The sequence below is a fragment of the Argopecten irradians genome, chromosome 16 (assembly GCF_041381155.1).
Source record: "Argopecten irradians isolate NY chromosome 16, Ai_NY, whole genome shotgun sequence".
Taxonomy (NCBI): domain Eukaryota; kingdom Metazoa; phylum Mollusca; class Bivalvia; order Pectinida; family Pectinidae; genus Argopecten; species Argopecten irradians.
Genome location: NC_091149.1, coordinates 26,046,189 through 26,067,558, shown reverse-complemented (window position 1 = coordinate 26,067,558; position 21,370 = coordinate 26,046,189). Strand labels below are relative to the sequence as shown.

The 21,370-nt window shown below is 36.6% G+C and overlaps 1 protein-coding gene across 1 annotated transcript; it reads left to right on the top strand.

The window, feature by feature from the left end:
• The first annotated feature begins 240 nt into the window (after window positions 1–240).
• Window positions 241–16,253, top strand: LOC138310562 (neuronal acetylcholine receptor subunit alpha-2-like). The gene is made up of 6 exons (XM_069251831.1): window positions 241–368; window positions 1,264–1,409; window positions 2,120–2,164; window positions 2,647–2,747; window positions 13,720–14,255; window positions 15,346–16,253. The coding sequence occupies exons 1-6, from the start codon at window positions 314–316 to the stop codon at window positions 15,783–15,785; spliced, it is 1,323 nt and encodes a 440-aa protein (XP_069107932.1). The 5' UTR covers window positions 241–313; the 3' UTR covers window positions 15,786–16,253.
• Window positions 16,254–21,370: the final 5,117 nt, after the last annotated feature.

Here is a 21,370-nt window from a genome sequence, read left to right as displayed (position 1 = left end):
ATTTCCTGAGTGAGGACACTTGATGTTATGTAATAATAAAATTTTTGAAGAAAAAAAATGATGTGAACCTAAAAAAAAAAAGGTTGATGTACATTGTATTTACAAACACATTGAAGTCGTGACCACTCACAGATGAATGTGTTAACCTTTTAAACCTAATTATGTAACCTCTGACCATAAAGCTTAAATCACAATTTCATTAATCGGGAAATCACGCGCTGTGACGCCATGATATAATCCATGATTAGAAACCGGTTAATGGTTAGTATAACACAGAGGTTTAAACGATCATATTGTGTTTTTACCTTTCAACATGGCCATACCCATACACAGATGGCGATTACTTGGAATGATATTGATCGTGCAATGTATGTATTCTATATTTTTTGTGACATCTTGGTTAGATGAAATAATTTGAAACTTTTTGGGTTAATCCTAATTGCAGTATATACGAAATAGTACTTTTGTGGTTATACAAAATAATTATATTTCATTTAATTATCATGCATTGATATCGGCTTTAAAATCTGTATAGTTATTGTTGTTTTGTATTTTGAAGTTTTTTATATAGCTCTTCGCTATTGACTAATGTCGGCTCATGTTTACTTTATGTTGTATACCCTTGTAATAGTGACACTGTTGCCTACATTATAGTGCTATATTAATGCACAAAAGTGTACTAGTCTGTTTGATCACATTATACTAATGCCTAGTCGCCGTACTGATTATATAATGAATACAGAATCCAGAGACTGTGTCATAGAATCGATTTTTTATTTGTTTTGTTTATATTTTACGGTTCATCGACAGCTGAGCTCATTAAGGACCGCACTTTTTTAAAGGTTCAGGAAAAAATTGGAGTCGAGCTTTAAAAAAATATATAAATAGTATTGCGAATTTATCATCAATTCGCCAGATAATAATTGCTATGAAAATAATGTTAAGTTTTAAGAAAAATTCTGCTATACAAAGTATTAGATAAAAATCACAAATTGTCGAAACGAATTTCTGAAATAACAAAGTAACAATGAGGCGACATCACCTTCAATTCGTTAAATATTAATAGCTATATTAAATTTATAGCAAATTACTAATGTTGGTGGTTTTTAGGGGTTTAAGAACACTCCTATAGTGCAGAGTAAATAAAAAAACAAAATGTCGAAATCGTACATATTAGCAAGAATAAAACTGATTGTAACGAAAAATTCCATAGCTCCTTGTGATCCATTAAGTCAATGTATTCTAGGGTTGGTTATTTTTCAGATGGGATAACAATGGCCTATGATACGTCAGTGGAGACAGATCTCCTCTCCAGTCTGTTTAATTCCTCCACGTACAATCGATTTGTCCGTCCGTCCTCACAAGTTAACGTTACAGTACGGTTTGTTGTGCTCTCACTTAACGAACTGGTAAGTGTGCTACGGCGTTTTTTAACCTCAGTAGACATAATATTAGGGAGATTATCGTACTGAATACTCTTTGTTTTAGAAAGGAGCAATGCTGATCCAGTTAATAACCGTAAGATATCGTATTAAGTATATATTATGAGATGTTATATAAAACATACAGGATATCTGATAAAATATATAATATTGTACTTTATGTTTATATGATAATGTCAGATATCTCATAATATAAGTTTATATGTATGAGATCTCACATGTAGGATATCTCACGAAACATATAAGATATCTTAAACACTACTACAACCACACTTTTACCTTATTTTAAATTAGTCATTAAAAAATCGATATTTTTGGCTCTCACATTTTTTATAGAGGATGAAACAAATATAAGTTACGATTTGATTACATAACCCAATCACCGCTGTAAACACTTTTGAACTAATTCTTCAACTGGAATAGTAGATTATTTTAAAAAAAAATCAGCTGCAAATGAGCTACGGTGCTTATTATCGAGAATGTCTTTTGTGCGATCATCGAATATGTATGTTCGTATTGAAGAATGATGAAGATGAAGAGGCTTGCCCTAATAATGGCAAACGAGATACATTTCATAGGGACATGCTTCATAAGAAAAGTGTTCTTTAGGTTGTACCCGCATGGTCCTGCATATCTGCATTCTTATCAATGTCGAGCTCTTTTTATTTTCATTGCAGGATATAAAAACTCAAACCATGGACATATCCGGATATCTCGAGGTGGTAAGTTCAAAGTCACTGACAATGAATGAATGTAGTATATATCGTTACATCAAACCATGAACATATCCGGATATCTCGAGGTGGTAAGTTCAAAGTCACTGATAATGAATGTAGTATATATCGTTACATCAAACCATGAACATATCCGGTTATCTCGAGATGGTGAGCTCAAAGTCACTGATAATGAATGTAGTATATATAGTTACATCAAACCATGAACATATTCGAGTATATCGAGCTGGTAAGTTAAAAGTAATATTTACAAACCGTTTCATAAAGAATCTGATAAGAGTGTTAACAGATATGACCACGTGACTGTAAATCATATGTCATACTACATGTCGACTTGTACATACTAAACGTTTGTTCCACTACCAGAGTTTATCACGTCAACTAATCCTTATCTACAGATATTCCTGTTGTTCGTTGTTGTTATTTACTTCTTTGTGACCTACGATTTATTTTGTCTGGAACTTTTCCAGGAATGGAATGACCCTCGCTTGGCCTGGTCCAGCTCGAATGTGATTGCATCCACTGTGAACGAGGATACAGTTTGGTATCCGCCCTTAACAATCGTTAACTCGTAAGTTACATTGCTATTCCATATATTACTCTTTGTATGTATGTTATAGAGTTATCTGCCCTTGTCGGTAGGTAATGACTGTGACGTCATGTGTTTTCGAGGCAACGTCAGACGGTGTAGAGAAAGCGACGTTCGTTCACAAAATAATGACTCGCAAGCGAGGTAACTCTGCAATATGCAAAAACTGAAAATTTGTTACGAAAGAAATGAGATTTCATTATCACTGACAAATATTATAATATTTCTAACGTAATATTTTTAGCATTTTTGTCTATGGTTTTATTGAATTAACGTTGTATGAACAGCTAGGATCATTTATGGAAGGACTTTCATGTATGCGGTGTGTTGCGTGGGTGAAGTGTGGTGTGTGTTTTTGAGAGACTGTGATGTATTTTATGGTGGCATATGTCTGCCATCGATTTGCCGACTTACGACTTAATAATGTCGACATCGTTAAAGCATTAAGTCGACATCATATCGGAAGATGTCGACATAAACAGAAGAATATGTCGACTTACCACATGTACATGCCCACATAATGATTCCAAGCTATTTATGTAGACAGTCGGTAACTCGGCGATTAATGTGTTTATGCTCGGGTGTGACACCGACTTGTCAGTTAATGATGTCGACATCTAAACTAAAAGATGTCGACATCTGGTCTTGAATGTGGAAATCAAAGGCCACCCTTTCATAGACCACTGTGTATATGCAGCAAAAGCCATACAGCAGAGATCGACGTTGATTTTGTTAATTCAAGTTTTTATTGATTTGATTTCAAAATAAAAAAAATTGTGATCCTGCACATCCCGGCCATGAAACTGTAGTCTGCGTGTACGTAGCTGTTAGCCCGAGCCAAGGAAGTGTACAACGAATTATTAATATATATAACCGTGGGTTGAAAATTCGTTTCAAAGCTGTGTGTGTGTTTTGTTGATTGGCATTCGTACCAAGTCCATGTAGTACATACCGTAATATACTATATTTAAAGAATGAATGAAAAAAAAAAATTAAAAAAAAATAAATAAAATAAAAAAAGATTTTTTTTATGTTGTATTTTCTTGTGAATCCCGAAAAATACCAGTTACGTAATTTAAAAGCCATAAAGGTCACAGTACAGGTACACAATACACATTGGGAAACCAGCTATACTTGTTAGCTTGGCCTGACCATATACAAAAAAATGTATATATACATAAATATTTACATCCCTCGATGCACTTATATAAAGGCACAACGAATTTTTGTTACGGTCTTAATGGTCAGATTCAACCTTTGGGCTAAAAATCCTCCAGGGACGCGGTTTTAAACTCTCAACTCGCGATACATCTGCATCTATTTTTCGTAGTAAAAACATGCGTTCTTTGTAGTCAAACGTAGTAAAAAAAAAAGTCACGTGCTTATACCTCATTCATGCCATTGGCCGGAATATACAATTGTGTTATGGGTAACTAGTGATCACGTGATTTTGTGTTTACTTCCATATATGGTGATAGTTTGCTTGCCATTTCTTCGGAGAAATTGATTTATTTAAAAATATTTAGACTCCAAAATGTCTTTAATATTGCATGCATGTCATTTTGACTTGCACATATGTACTGTTTTACTAAAAATAATGAAATGAAATGAGTTATAAAACTGACATTTCCACGTTTTATATATAAATGATATAATACGAATTGACCCATTCAATAGGTCTAACCGTCTAATCTAGGATTAGCGAAGATCGGCTACTCCCGGCTAAATTCGTAGAATTCTAAATCTATATTTATATATTTTATTACCTACTTTAGGGTTCAGAACATATATATATAACACAGAGAAAATAAGGCCAAATTATGTATAAATACCAGGTCAGAGAAATCACTCTATTTTGGAAGTAAACACACACTCATGTGATCACTAGTTACCCACTAAAACAATTCCATATTTATTTCGGCCAATGGCATGAATGAGGTATAATCACGTGACTTGTTTTACTACGTTTTACTACAAAGAACGCGTGCTTTGTACCATTATGGGGAAATCCTCCGCGGATCGTGGTTTCATTTCCACCATTTGAAATTGTTAGCAATACTATCATATCATAGTTTATTTTCCATATTATTTCCAAACAAATAGTTATAAGTTTCCGCATAGCCCACTTAGCTTTTTGGGAATCTAATACATACATGTATGTAAACATATACTATGAAACACGGGCTTATGCTTCCCGCCTGGTAAATTGGGACCTAGGACCTAACACATTATGCTTCGGTAGGTTCCGTACGAAAATGTATCATTTTGTTTCTTCATAGATTGAAAGGTCTCAAGGCCCACTACCAATATTGTGAATTTCATGGCCCTGGGGTCTCGGGAATTTTCCCCATGGGATAGGGTCTTTACCATAGTTTATATAGGGAAACACATTTATGAGCATTATTTGCTCAATTTTCATAGGAAACAGATGTAATGGAATCAAATACTCTTCATATATTAAAAGGTTAAATGGATATCATCACTGGCTGATTTCATGGGCCTGACAGGCCAATATATGGTGCTTGTATACAGTGTATGTATTTGTTTCATTCTGTATCCGAACTTTGGTGACCAATCAGAAAAAAAACATGCATGGCTGACAGGTGGCTATGTGTTTTGTTATTCCTGCTATATAGACTTCATTTTTAGTTTTCCCATGTTATAAAACAGAAAACAGGAAAGAAAAAGGTAAAAAAATTACAGAAATAGAGAAAAGATCCATCTTTAATTGGCATGATTTACATCAGTCAGTAGTGGGTACCAAGTTCATTAAACTTTTTAAATGTGCAACTGCAGGGGCGTAGGAAGGAAAGGGTCCTCCTGCACATTTTTTGTACTTCATTTAAGAAAATTTTGCCGCTTTGCGCGCGCATTTCCTAAAAGTTCAAGCACGTAATGTTCAAACCTTTAATAATAAAAATTCAATACACATGAACTAGACTAAAAATGTCCATCAAGGGATTCTACTATTTCAAAAATGTTTCTTAAAATATTAAATTGTTTATATGTCTAAGCAAGACAATTAAATCAATTCATTTTTTTTAGTTAAACAACAATGTGCTGATGGTGTGATGTCGTATGTTGAGATCGAGCAGGGTTGCATAATGATACAATCTGATTAAAATCATATCTTCGATTACGCTCTGATACTGGAGCGTAGAGTATCAGAGCGTAATCGAAGATATGATTTTAATCAGATTGATAATGATATGACGACATTCACAATTATAATTTCTAAATGCAGGTAAATGTAAATCGAAAACTTACCACGTTAAGAACGCATTAAAATCCTCAAAATACACCGTAAAACTCATCTTGGCCATTCCAAATCGTAATATTTTTCGCGGGGGAGACCCCCGGACCCCCAGAACACCAAAGTCCCGCGCATTCGGCGCTCGCAAAATCATCAAAATCGTATTTTTTTTTGCGGGGGAGATCCCCGGTCCCTCAAAACACCAATGTCTCGCGCATTCGGCGTTCGCAAAATCATCAAAATACATCGTAAAAATTATCTCAGCCATTCTAAATCGTAATATTTTTTTTCCGGGAGAGACCCCGGACCTCCAAACACCAAAATATCGACTCTTCGACGCTCGCACGCCATTTTGCATATTCATTAATTTCCTGTTAGCGTCGCCATTGATATGGATGTGTACAAGGATTATATGTAATGATTTATGAGAAAAAGTATATAAAGTATTATGGTTGTGTTGTGGTTGTGTGTAATCTCCTCCTGAGTGACCTATTGCAATTGTCTTTTGGCCGGCATCATCCAGTGTCTGTGGTAAACAATTTACAATCTTCTTAATAACCAAGAACCTCATACATGGACATGTTATTGGGCCATAGCATGCTGGGATGAAGGGATACAAAGTTTGTTCAAATCAGTGATCTTGACCTATGTGCCAAGTCACAGGGCTGAGACATATTTATTTGTTTGTTTAAAAGCAAAACATTATTTATAACTGTGCATATATCACAAAGAATTTTGTGATAAATTTTAAAGTGCTTTGAACTTTGCGTTAATAGTTGCTAAATTTTAACATCAATTATCAGTTAATACTATTGTGTGTAATTTGACATTCCTAAGGTTATATTCTTGATCATATTTACGTTTGTGACATTTGAGATAAAATCCTTATGTGTGATAACTGTGTATATCCTCTGGCAATTAAGTTCTATTCTATTACGTAACCGGATTAATGTCACGGCCATCCTAATTGCCTAAAGGACACTGACCACGGCTGATTAATCTGCCAATGAGCGATATCTGTCAATCATAATTCTGTAATTTTATTGTATGTACATTATTTAAGCATGAAATATTTTATTTGTAAAGCAGTTAGGTCTCCGACTTTGTACGGAACACAACGGCTATATTCTGGACACTCCAGAATAGCCATCCGTCAAGTCAAACGTATCATTATTAAATTCTAAAGTTAAAATTCAACATTCTTTTACGTCATCTTTACATCGTGACTAAACGTACGGAAGTTCCGTATGTTAATTGGTGGAGATAATCCTGGTAGTACCCACTTCTACGCTGGGTACGCTTTCCCGAAACCTCAACTGCCAAGCAAGTATTTCCCACGAGTGACTCAAAGAAGGACCAACTCTATTCGGAATCACATGGACTGGATTTTAACCAAGACTGTGTTCGCCATACTTTGGAGTTAACCAGGGTAACGTTTTGACTGTAACCATTCAGGATGGCATTATGCTATAGATGTGGAGGCCACTTCGCCCCAAACCATCCGATGTGTTGTCCAGCAAACGGATGTTACTGTTTCCGATGTGGAAACATTGGCCACTTTTCGAGAATGTGTTTTAATCGAACCGGACATTGTACTACAAATGTTGGTACAACAGGATATTATCCCTGGACCAGTCAGCGACAACTGCCTATCCATCCTGTTCCTGTCCCGAAAAACTCTTCGGACAGTAAGTCCGTTATTCGCACTGCACCAAAGAAAAAGGCCAAGTCAACATCTAAACGGCGGCGAGATTCTGAACGTCTCAGGAAATTCCGAGAAACCAAAAAGGTATTGTGTATTTTTCCATTCAGTGACATTGAAAATAGTGAACTTCAAAACGATTTCCAGAAATACTCTAACTACAGCAACCAGATAATTTCATTACAGTCAAAACTTGTTCGTACCAAAATTACCATCTCCAAAATATCAGAAAAGTGTGCAAAATTACAAAGATCAAACGAAATTCTAGAAGAGGAATGTGCTCGCGTCAAAAATGTGAATATAACCAATTATGTGTCTCAAATCAAAGAACTAGAAAAAGCATTGGACAACAGAAAGAAAATTATGAAAAGCAAAGATGAAACAATCAGTACATTACAAACAACCGCGAAACAAAAAGAACAGACGCAGCGACAGATTTCTAATTTAAAGTTCAGAATTTCGGAGAAGGACGAGGAATTAAAACAGAAACAAAACATAATCACAAGCCTCCAAAAACAACTAAGTTACTACAGCGCTCCAAATACTACCAGACCGAATGTTTTTCCCGGACCACGAAACCAACCACAAAATAATTCACGACGCCAGCGACCACACATTTCCTATGAACACCGAGCGAATAGACTCCATCAAAACAATGGACAGTTTAATTAAGACGCGGGACGCGTCTTTCCCGGAGCGGAAGGAAGTTATCACAAAGAATTTTGTGATAAATTTTAAAGTGCTTTGAACTTTGCGTTAATAGTTGCTAAATTTTAACATCAATTATCAGTTAATACTATTGTGTGTAATTTGACATTCCTAAGGTTATATTCTTGATCATATTTACGTTTGTGACATTTGAGATAAAATCCTTATGTGTGATAACTGTGTATATCCTCTGGCAATTAAGTTCTATTCTATTACGTAACCGGATTAATGTCACGGCCATCCTAATTGCCTAAAGGACACTGACCACGGCTGATTAATCTGCCAATGAGCGATATCTGTCAATCATAATTCTGTAATTTTATTGTATGTACATTATTTAAGCATGAAATATTTTATTTGTAAAGCAGTTAGGTCTCCGACTTTGTACGGAACACAACGGCTATATTCTGGACACTCCAGAATAGCCATCCGTCAAGTCAAACGTATCATTATTAAATTCTAAAGTTAAAATTCAACATTCTTTTACGTCATCTTTACATCGTGACAAAACGTACGGAAGTTCCGTATGTTACATATCGGAATTGAGGTGACTGTCAGACTTATATATCCTTATTGCCTTCTGCTCATTCTCAACTCTCATCCATTTGTAAACAATTCAAATTTTAACAAACTTCTTCTCCACAACACGGTTTTTCTCATTTTACAGCAAGTACAAACAACAACAATCAAATAACAATCATGAATATTTTGTATTGATATCATTTTTTTTTGCAAATTTTCAGCAAAACAAACATGTTTCAAATTAAATTAATACACATATTTGATTAATATATTTGATCTGCATTCATTATTGAATTTAAAAAAAAATGAAAAAAAAGAATTATATCATAGCAAAGGTACATGGTTTGTCATTTTAATCAAGGGAGATAAATCCGTTTTGAAGGATTTTCCACAAAGTGGAAAAGTTAAGATTAATTCACTTCCCATGCATTATTCAACCAAATTTAGCCTGGTACATTTCCTGGTCAACATCAATTATAATTTCAACACAAATTAATTAGATGATGTTTCAAGTAATTGTCGAGTATATATATACATGAACTTTGACATCTGCCATGGCACAACATGTAAAATCTTCAATTTATCAATGTTTCACAATCAAAGTCTACTCTAAGCCTTCTGTTTCAAATGGTGGAAATGAAATCACGATCCATGGGGGATTTTCCCAATAATGGTACAAAACACGCGTTCTTTGTAATCAAACGTAGTAAAACAAGTCACGTGATTTTACCTCATTCATGCCATTGGCCGAAATAAATATGGAATTGTATTATGGGTAACTAGTGATCACATGAGTGTGTGTTTTACTTCCAAATAGAGTGATTTCTCTGACCTGGTATTTATACATAATTAGGCCTTTTGAAGAAGATATTATTTTCTCTGTGTTATATGTATATGTTCTGAACCCTAAAGCAGGTAATAATATATATAAATATAAATTTAGAATTCTACGAATTTAGCCGGGAGTAGCCGATCTTCGCTGATCTTAGATTAGACGTTTAGACCTATTGAATTGGTCAATTCGCATTATATCATTTATTTACAAAACGTGGAAATGACAGTTTTATAACTCATTTCAGTTCATTATTTATAGTAAAATAATACATATGTGCAAGTCAAAATGATATGCATGCAATATTAATAACATTTAGGAGTCTAAATATTTTCAAATAAATCAATTTCTCCGAAGAAATGGCAAGCAAACTATCACCATATTTGGAAGTAAACACACAATCATGTGATCACTAGTTACCCATAATGCAATTGTATATCCCGGCCAATGGCATGAATGAGGTATAAGCACGTGATTTTTTTTACTACGTTTTTACTACAAAAAATAGATGCAGATAAATCCCGAGTTTGGAGCTAAAACCGCGTCCCGCGGGAGGTTTTGTAGCCCAAAGATTGAATCTGGCCATTAAGACCGTAACAAAAAATCGTTGTGCCTTTATTTAAGTGTATCGAGGGATGTAAATATTTATGTATATATATGGACAGGGCAAGCTAACAAGTAAAGCTGGTTTCCAAATGGGTATTGTGTATCTGTATTGTGACCTTTTTGGCTTTTAAATTACGTAACGGCTGGTATTTTTCGTGATTTGCAAAAAAAAAAAAAAAAAAAAAAATAAATAAATCTTGAAAAAATCACTGTAATATAGTATAGTACGGTATGTATCACATGGACTTGGTACGAATGCTAATCCACAAAGCACACACACACAGCTTTTAAACGAATTTTCAACCCACGGTTATGTATATTAATAAATGATTATGGCCAAGAGGATGGAAATTCGTTGTACAAAGCAGAGTCCTTTTGCACTCTAACTTCCTCAGCTCGGACTAACAGTTACAATGTGTACATATACGCAGGCTACAGCTGCATGGCCGGGATGTGCAGGATCACAATTTTTAATTTTGAAATCAAATAAATAAAAACTTTTCTGAATTAACAAAATCAACGTCGAACTCTCACTGTGGGTACCCGTACACGGGATATTGGTATCGACGAGGCGGTGGCCTGTCACAGCAAGTGGAAGTTTTGCAATATTTTCACAGTTCTTATGTAATTAATGTATCTGAAACTATTGGTCAGTTCAAGCTAAGTATATATCGCGTCCGTATGCGATCTGTCAACCCCCAGCGTCATATATTTATGGAGGAATAGACAGGAATCCAGGGTCACCTGTAGGGGGGGTACCGCAATGAAAACGACTGTGAACTATTATTCGTGATATTGAATTACTAGATTGTTCCAGGTTATCATTTTAGGGTTGTATAGACGGGTTATGATAAAGAAGTTTATATTTAGGCCAATTTCATATTGTCGTGGCCATGGATGTTTCAACAAGAAGACTGAAACTTTTGGTTTTGTACGGGGGCTTGCTAAACTGGTGTACGGGGACTTGGTTTATGTGATAAAAATGGTGTACGGGGGCTTGGCATAATTAAAATGACAAAATTCACAATATATTAAAAACAAATAGCGTTTAGTCGTCCAAAAGACATGTAAAGTTTTCTTCCGACGTCTATGTCTTCGTAGATCTCATGTAAAGATGTCCATGGAATAGTAGGCCTTCCAGACGAAGATGATGAATGTTGGTTGGTCTGTATATTCTGTATACAAGATCAGTTTGTTTGTTTGCTGGCAATTTTGTTAAATTCTTTAATGGAGGGAATCATTTTGAGGAAGGAATTCCTGTACTTGTATTACACAACCATAAAGCGCCGATTTCGATAAGAAATATAACTTCATCTGGTGGGATTCAAGTAATTCTACTTTTGAATTGTAAACCATGGCTACGAATACATATTGTCATAGAGTTGTTTTGACATCGCGTTTGTACAAGAAAAACTCCAATCAGGTATTTTCCACAATGCTCCAACACAACGAAGGTGAGTAGAATATTTTAGCATAGTTAATTGTAATATGTAATGATATTTACGGTGCAATGTTTGACAGAAAGTCTGTGACTCTCAGCAGCTGCAAAACTCGTAATTACAATTTTAAATATTGACGATGTATCATGCCAAAGAACTCTATAATTCGAGAATACAACACGGAACTCCAGTTTAATGCACACTTGTCCAGATGTCACCCTTTACTGATATGGTTCCGTTTCTTACATTTTCCGTTTTAATTTTGCATCCTATCCTTATTTGTCAGATTTATTGTTTATCATTTGCTGTTATTTATCTTTATCTGAAGAAAATGTTTTAATACGTTAATACTTTTAGTTGCCCAGACTTAAAATTAATTGAAAAGAACAGCTTTTGCCTGAATTGATCAAAATCAAAATAATTAATCATTCTACATAGCGTATCGTTTCAATCAGTAATTTGATAATCATATAGAACGCTATATATTGATATCTAGAAAGGAATATTTGGCTTAAAAAGCTCCGTTTCTCAACTCGTCAACCAATTCGCCGTACAATCTTCAACCATGCTTCCGTACAATCAAAATCCAAGCCGCCGTACACTTGATTGTTAACAACATGCAAGCCCCCGTACACAACGTGATTTTCACTGATTTATTTCGCAATCTTCATGACCTCAAAATTTGTCATCGGGGCGTGAGTTGCTTTCCTATATTGTGAATTAGCCATGGTAAATGAATTCCGTTTTCAGAAAAGCATTAAATATTCATATCAGTGATTTATTTTGAACCGCCTTTTTCACTGCGGTACCCCCCTGAATGTGACCCTGGATTCCTTTCTATTCCTCAATAACCATATGACGCTGGGGGTTGACAGATTGCATACGGACGAGATATATACTTAGCTTGAACTGACCAATAGTTACAGATACATTAATTACATTAAAACTGTGAAAATATTGCAAAACTTCCCCATGCTGTGACAGGTCACCGCCTCGTTGATACCAATATCCCGTGTACGGGTACCCACAGTGACTCTGCTGTATGGTGCCTTGCTGCATATACACAGTGCCCTATGAAAGGGTGGCCTTTGAATTCTACTTTCAATACCAGATGTCGACATCTTTAAGTTTAGATGTCGACATCGATAACTGACAAGTCGGTGTCACACCCGAGCATAAACACGATTAATCGCCGAGTTACCGACTTTCTACATAATTATCTTGGAATCATTATGTGGACAGGTTCATGTGGTAAGTCGACATATTCTTCTGTTTATGTCGACATCTTCCGATATGATGTCGGCAACTCGATGGCAGAAATATGCCACCATAGATAGCTAATGAAAATAACTGTGTGTATGTGTTTGTAGCTAGATGATATGGTGGCATATTTCTGCCATCGAGTTACATTGTAGTTTAGGTCGACTTAGGGTAACTCAACTTTGACTAGACAGTTATGTCGGCAAGTCGAGTTATAACATGACTTTTTGATATAGTTATGTTGACCAGTCGAGTTATAACATGACTTGTTGAGATATTTATATCGATAAGATGAGTTTTAACACGACAAGTCCAAATATTCATATTGGAAAGTCGAGTTACACTATCGCGACTGACTATCGTGGATCTCGTCGTTATAAGGTTAGTCAATTTTCCAGGATGTAAGTCGACTTTCCGTGATGTAAGTCGACTTGCCGACATAAATATCTCAACAAGTCATGATATAACTCGACAGGTCGACATAATTATCTCGGTTAACTTACGTTACATAACTCGATCTAAAATAACACGATGGCAGAAATATGCCACCATAGTATTTCTATTCTATTTCCATGACCTTGTATATAATATGATATGAGAGAAAACGTTTTTTTGTTTTATATTTTTTTCAGTATCGATGATCTGGAGATACTTTACGACGGAATAACGCCTATCCGTATGTTCTCCTCTGGTAACATGGAATGGCTTCCCTTGAGAAAGTTTCAGCTACACTGCGATACAAACCCATCTTTCTACCCCTTCGATACACAGGAGTGTCCTATTGCCATCACGGCCTGGTCTTACACCTCAGCACTGATAAATCTAGAGGCAGCGTCAGGCGACGTCTTCTCTCTAGACTTTTACCATAAAAACGGAGAGTGGGAGTATGTCAGTTCATCATCCACAACCGTGACCGTCCAGCGCGCAGGTCACGATACCACAACGCTTGTCATTACCGTCAAATTCAGACGCCGGCCACAGTTCCACGTGATCAACACCATCATGCCAATCATGTTACTGGGAATTTTGAATGGGTTTATTTTCGCGCTGAGTGTCGACTCTGGAGAAAAGATGGGCTTTGTACTCACCGTCCTGTTGGCGTATGCCGTGTATTTAACATTGGTGGCGGATCACATTCCAACCACATCGGACAATATGTCCATACTCAGTAAGTGCGTAGATAATCTATCACGCTATGCGACAAAAACACCCTTATAATGCTACAGTTAATGTTTTCCTATGGGAGTTTTCTTTAGTTAAAGAATGTTTGTAACACAAGGTCGAGATAATTCTTGTTTTCAAATTTGGTGATATGTTGCACAATATGCCCTTCGCGGAGCGGAAACACAATAACTACTGTGTGGATAAGAAAACAAAGGTATCATTTATTATCTTCCTAAATGGCTTTCTTCCTAAGGTCTCCCTTAACACCTCCTCAAGTTTGGCCGTTGAGTTCAGCGTTCGCTCCTGTGTTTGATTTTTTATTATCATTAACGTCCTATAAACAGCCAGGGTCGTGTTAGGACGGCCTTTCATATGCGGTGTACTGCGTGTATGAAATGTGGGTGTTTGAGTGGAATGCTTGCCCTTTTTATAATGCTATATCACTGAAGCATGCTGCCAAAGACATCGAGCAACATATCCCATCGGTCACATTATACTGACAACGGGCGGACCAGTCGTCCTACTCCGTATTTGATGATCTATAAGCAGGAGCAGAAACTACCACTTTTATTGAATTTGGATGAAGGTTAGATGGGTTCTCTCACCTGGCCGAAACACATCAGTCTATAAAAGTAAACGTCTCTTCTCCTGCTTATCGCTCAATATACGGAGTGAGTTGACTGGTTTACCCGTTGTTAGTATAATGTGACCGGGTGGAGTGGAGGGGGTTGCTTGGCGTCTTTTTTTTCAATTCTTTTTTCTTAACATTCTTAAGTGAGATAGCACTAACAAAGGGAGACAACAATAACATACTGCAGCCCCCAAATACTTACAGACATTCACACATTCAACACATTGCATGCAGGGGAGGTCGTCATTAAATGTCCTTAACGGTCAGTAAGACGTTAGGCCTGATCAACCAATTTATTGATTAGGTGATACAAGTGTACAAGTGATCATAAATTAAAAGGGGGGTAGGGGTCAATGGAGAGGTATGGGATGTTCAGACAAATTGATTAGGGCTCTTGAACTGTAAGAATCGGTAATAACGAAATTTGTATATTATTTAATGAGATATTTTATCTTTTCCCCAGGTGTGCTATTGTTGATGATTCTAATACTCTCGGTCCTTTCTGTCATCGCTACTATCTACGTCATCAGATTAAGTGGTCGCCCAGATGACGAACCAATATCGTCTATGTCTAAAAGACTGACGAAACTGATTGCTCGCGCCTCGCTCTGGAGAGGATGTCGACGTCACAAAAAACGAGCTGATGTAGTGCCCGGGAATGTCACAACATCAAAGGATAAAACAGACGACCAGGAACGAGAAAAGACGTGGGTTCAGGATATTTCAAGTGATCATGATGAAAAAGGGGACGACTGGGACAGCCTGACGTGGAAGGAAATAGCAGAGATAATTGATCATTTTTGTTTTCTATGGTATTTTATAGTGACAGCTATAGTAAGTGGTACTTGTCTGATCTTACTGATAAGTGGGTACGCAAGCTACCAGACATCATCCACCAATTAATAAGACTCTGTATCAAATCAATGATATGGTATACTGTAATCCACTTTATCGCGAGAGTTCAAACGCGACTGCAAAGTGATGTAAACGTGCTTATTCTAGTGGCAGTTTTATTTTTACGCTTTTCGCGCTCTCTTTCAAGTGCTAATTCATGTACAGTGCTAGAGCTTTTAAAATGACAATTTCAGTATTGAATTACCTTATTGCCATATTTCATATCTCAGCTCATAAATCATAATTTAAGATTTTTCGATTTGCGCTAAACTTTGACTGTGCTAAATTTAGTACATTGTTGTATTGTACAAGACGTTATATGATGTCTGAAGGTCTGTTAAAGGCCTTGGTTGCGGGATTTTGTATTTGAGAATATATATTAATATAATATTAACCCCACCCTCTTTTAATTGATGATTAATATTAATATTAACATATTATACACGAAATATTGTGGAATAAAAAATTGGTTTACAATTACTAGAGTAAATCTTTATATCAGAGAATCTTTATTTCAAATCGAAGTTTCGCGGTAAATAAATGAGGGTACAATTAAAATGAAGCAGTGGTCGTGTGTAATTTAAGACGCATTTATTTGATTATTTTGCCCTGCAGGTAGGGCGTAAGAATTGTACATGCTGCCCCTATTGCATGATCGTAAAAGGCGACTAAATTTAGAATCTATATTTTCTCTTCTTCCTAACTGACTTTATCTTTCCTAATGCCTCCCTTGGTACCGCCTCACTTTTGGCCTTGAGTTGAGCGTTCGCCCCTGTGAGGAAGGCTGAGGGTTCTGTCCCCTGGCCGAGACACACCAAAGTCTATAAAAGTGGTAGTTTCTGCTCCTGCTTAGCACTCAGCATACATGGAGTGGGACGACTGGTTCGCCCGTTGTCAGTATAATGATCGCGTGGGGTATGTTGCTTAGTGTCTTCGGCGGCATGCTTCAGTGATATAGCACTATAAAAAGGGCAAAAGTTCCACTATACAAGAAGACACAACACGTATACCGCAGTCTCCCAGAACACGCACCTCCAACAACATACACGCAACACATCGCATACATGGGAGGCCGTCCTTACATTACCTTAGCTGTTAATAGGACGTTAATTAATCAAACAAACAAACAAACAAAATTGATATTAGTTACGTTACAGGCAATGTTTACTGAAGTTGTTTGGCTTGTTATCATTTACGATCGTCTAATACCTATAGTTATTTAAGGATAGCGTATTCGCGTGTTTTAGGAGACTGCAGTATGTCTATATGTTGCTGCTCCATGTAATACTGGAACTCTTGTCATACCCAACTGAAGCATACTGCAAAATCACCGAGCAGAAGCCGTGTAAACCAACTCGAGGACAAAAATGAGCGATATTTTGGGAGATCTTAGAGAAAAATATATCACAAGAGAAAAATGTTATCCAATATGTAGTCGCATTTTATACCCCATGGTTTATCGAATTCTGACAAGCTCAGTTCAGTTCAGAAGCAATATGTCATTTCTAACTGATTATCAAAATAACTTAAACCCCAAATTTAAAGAAAAAGATTTTAATATGAGATTGCTATACTTATGGTAATAAGGAGACATTCTGTAAATCCTTATTTCTTCCTGTCTGATATAATGAGATAAAATTGTGCCTAACACTTGCCGGTGTCGCTTGCTGTGAATATAACCTAACTGCTACCTGAGTTAGGCAACCGACAAGGGGATCTATAAACTACCCGTAGACAGCTTCGTCACGTGGGTTACAACCCACTAGTCTCTAATCCACGACGTCCTCGGGTTGGTGGATCTACAGTGATAATCGATCACTGCTCGCTGTTAATTTGATCCCCACTTTTGCTAGTCTCATTTGACCATGACTAACATGATGCCCTCTCTGCCTTCTCTGATATGTTCTTTATATCTTTAACAGTTTGGATCTAAATGACTGGCTGTCGATGGGTCGTTAAAATTAAAAACAAATAAATCCTCCTTGCGCCCGCCTGTCAGACCTCTTGTAACAGTCGCCATGTTGATTATGCGGGGAGAACTGGCACAACCTCTACTGGGAACAATAAAGTGGCCTAGCCCACTCACTGCACTCTGTTTGCTCTTGGTATTTGGCTCACTTCCTCTCAAATCCTTCTTCCCATAGCGCAGTCGATCCCACCTTGATGACCATGGCGATCATATCACTAGGGTTGGCCTTTGGCTACAAATGTTTGAATGATCGTTGACTTTTCTCTTGAGGTTTTTACAAACTACTAGTGTGAGTATCCGCTGTTGCTAGCCTCTTCAGTCGTCGCTCTTTCTCAAAGATAATGTTAGCTAAGCCAGCTTATACTCGATCATATTGTCAACATTTTAATGAGAGCTACACTGTAGACAAACAGGATATTATAAGGTTTTAGAGACTTGATACGGGAAAATATTGTAACGACTTGTTTCGCTACGACCGTAATCATTAGCGTAGAGTAAGAATGATACAATTAATTTGTTTTGCTCTGGGTTCGACTGCCGCGTTAGCTTGCAGATTCCTATGTCTCGCTACAATATTCAAAGGTACTAGTGAGTATGGACAATGGACGACATCAAATTCATTTAACAGTTTATTAATATTTAACATGTGTAAAGGTGACAACAAGAAAATACCCGCGTGGCTCAGTGGGAAGTAGTGTGTAATGGACAGTTTTGCTGCTAATATTCTTACGTTTTCGCTATCAGAATTAACTCCTACCCATCAATGAAAGACCGAGCACGTGGCGCTACACACCGGGCCGATTATCGATAGTTTAACCTCCAATTTCACAAACACCGTTCTCCAGCGAAGATTCTCAAAATATCTCCTTAACGGTTAACTCCGAAACTCAACACAGGAGGCTCCCACTCTTTTCTCAACACAAGAGTGAAGACTTTTACTTACTATCGAAACCCGTCTAAAAGCGAGACATGCCAAGTCCGACATTGCACAACTTCACAAGTATTTCAAACTCAAAAATATAGCAAAAATATCGACTGACAGCGAAAAATACACACACAGTAATGTTAATGCATTTCCATACTATAGGATAACAGCAAATTAGGGAAAGGATGGGCGACAAATATATAAAAATTACATAGGATTCAAAAACACAATCCTCACCTCTCAAGGCCCGGTAGAAAACTGAAAGCCTCGGCGCAGTCCCGAGATCTCGTGCCCAGCAAATTCCCGCCAAAGTCCGGGTTAATATAATTTCCGGAAAATATAGCAACGAAGCGCACCACAGCTTCGTTACAATATCACCTCGCCCGATACAAGTTTATTTTGGACCAAATATTTTTTTCCGTATTAGGTCACTAACAAAACTGTGTAGCTAACATTGTCCATCTGTCGCAGTACAGGGTTGAAACCGATTTTCTACATATTCCCATCTACCCAGGTTGGCATGGGATGGCACTGTGCTATATGCTGAATTGCGGATGAATGAGATCCTCATGGGTTCCATCTTCAAAAGGTCGTTCCACATGAGATTGTGTTCTGCATGATTCCAGTTAGTTCCTGGTTGAACGCTCGCCCCTGTGAAGTTCCGGGTCTGTACCCTGAGACACATTTGCTCGTTATCAGTATAATGTGACTGGGTTGGGTGTGTTGTCCGGTGTCAGTATAATGTGACTGGGTGGGGTGTGTTGTCCGGTGTCAGTATAATGTGACTGGGTGGGGTGTGTTGTCCGGTGTCAGTATAATGTGACTGGGCGGGGTGTGTTGTCCGGTGTCAGTATAATGTGACCTGTGGGGTGTGTTGTCCGGTGTCGGTATAATGTGACCGGGTTGGGTGTGTTGTCCGGTGTCAGTATAATGTGACTGGGTGAGGTGGGTTGTCCGATGTCAGTATAATGTGACTGGGTGGGGTGGGTTGTCCGGTGTCAGTATAATGTAACTGGGTGGGTTGTGTTGTCCGGTGTCAGTATAATGTGACTGGGTGGGGTGTGTTGTCCGGTGTTAGTATATTGTATATTTGACAACTTAAAATCCTTACCCAGAGCGGATGAAAGATTCTGTTTGTCTCTTACCTCGAAGTCATGGGACAACCTTGTGAAGTATGGGAGATAACTCGTACTCGATCCACGTCGTTGTAGAATATTGAAAGTAACCCCGGCATTTTTGTGTTGACGGCCTGGAGATTTTGGGTTACAATGGATTTTGTTCGCAACAGGAAAAAGTCTTTTAGTAGAAGGTTTAATGAATATTTCCAATTTGATTAATTTATATTCCTTTCTTTCAAACAATTTAACATACATGTGCAGTGTATGTGGATACTTTCAGTATTCCTTCTAATCAATTACATATAGCACTATAAAAAAATAAACTTAAAAGAACGAACAAACATTTTACAATCATTTTTCTTATCCCACATTATAAATAGTGCATAAACACACGATTAGAACATATCAAGTCAACTATTAATATCATCTTCAAATTAACATGTGTTATTATAATTAAAACACGGATAGCATGCATGTCAAAGCAATAGTTTACAGACAGAAGCATGGAAAGCTAGATTTGATTAACTTTGCAAAAGATGTGTAGAATTGTTTGAATGTAACTTTCTCTTCAGGTAGAGCAATAAAAGGGGAAATGCATCTAAATTTGACTGTAAATTGAATTTTAATATTTCAAAATATATTCCTTTTATTGATGACAAATGATGCTAATCTTGAACGGATATTACCAAGATGCATTTTAACAAGGTTTGGCCATTAAATACATATCGATGTGGAAGATTCGTGTGTGGTTGACTCTCCCGGTCCTTTATCTAAAAATACATTAGGAATGCATCAGAAGCACCTAAAACAGGATTAACATAGCGTTGGCCGTAATGTGCACGCCTAATAAAAAATATTAACTTGTTTTCTTTACGGGTGATAAATATGAGCTTGTGTCTTCTCGCTTCGCCGCCAACATTTTAAATGTCACAGAATAGAGATACATGTACAATTTGTATGAGGAGATGGATTTTTGTGTATATGTACATGTATTTATATATAACAATATATATGCACGTTCGCCTAGGCCTTGTCTGTTTTTCGATACCTTTTCAAATTTATTGAAATAAAATTTCGAGAATATTACACTCAATCCCATTGACTAAAGAATAGATCTACATGTATATTTTTAAAAGATATTTATGTGTTTTAATTAAAATAGGGAATGCATGTACATATAGCTCTTTTGTTAGATAATTGATACTAAGTATGAAAGACAAATAACAGTTTTTATTTAAGATAAAGTAGATCTACATACATTTGCATGTACGTATATTTGCGTCCAGATTTTAAAATTTACGAGAATACGATAATAACAGAAACCCAGATACTTTAGAAGTATATGAAAAAATATATATGTATCCCAGTAGTAAGAGTAGGAATAACAAGATTTATAAGATGCTACACTGTATGTGTGCACATGCATGATATACAAGCCATTTCCTTTTCCACTAATAAAACTAAAAAAAAATAGTGCATTTTGTAGCCCTACATTAGATTGATTTTCAATAATAAAAGTACGTGAATGACATATAGATTATATAAAGACGTTACAGCGCCATGACAAAAGTATTTTCAATTA

Coding starts and splice junctions, on each gene's coding strand:
- LOC138310562 (XM_069251831.1), top strand. CDS start 314: ATGGCCATACCCATACACAGATGGCGATTACTTGGAATGATATTGATC. Junction 1,410..2,119: donor TGCTCTCACTTAACGAACTG/GTAAGTGTGCTA, acceptor TTTTCATTGCAG/GATATAAAAACTCAAACCAT. Junction 2,165..2,646: donor TATCCGGATATCTCGAGGTG/GTAAGTTCAAAG, acceptor GAACTTTTCCAG/GAATGGAATGACCCTCGCTT.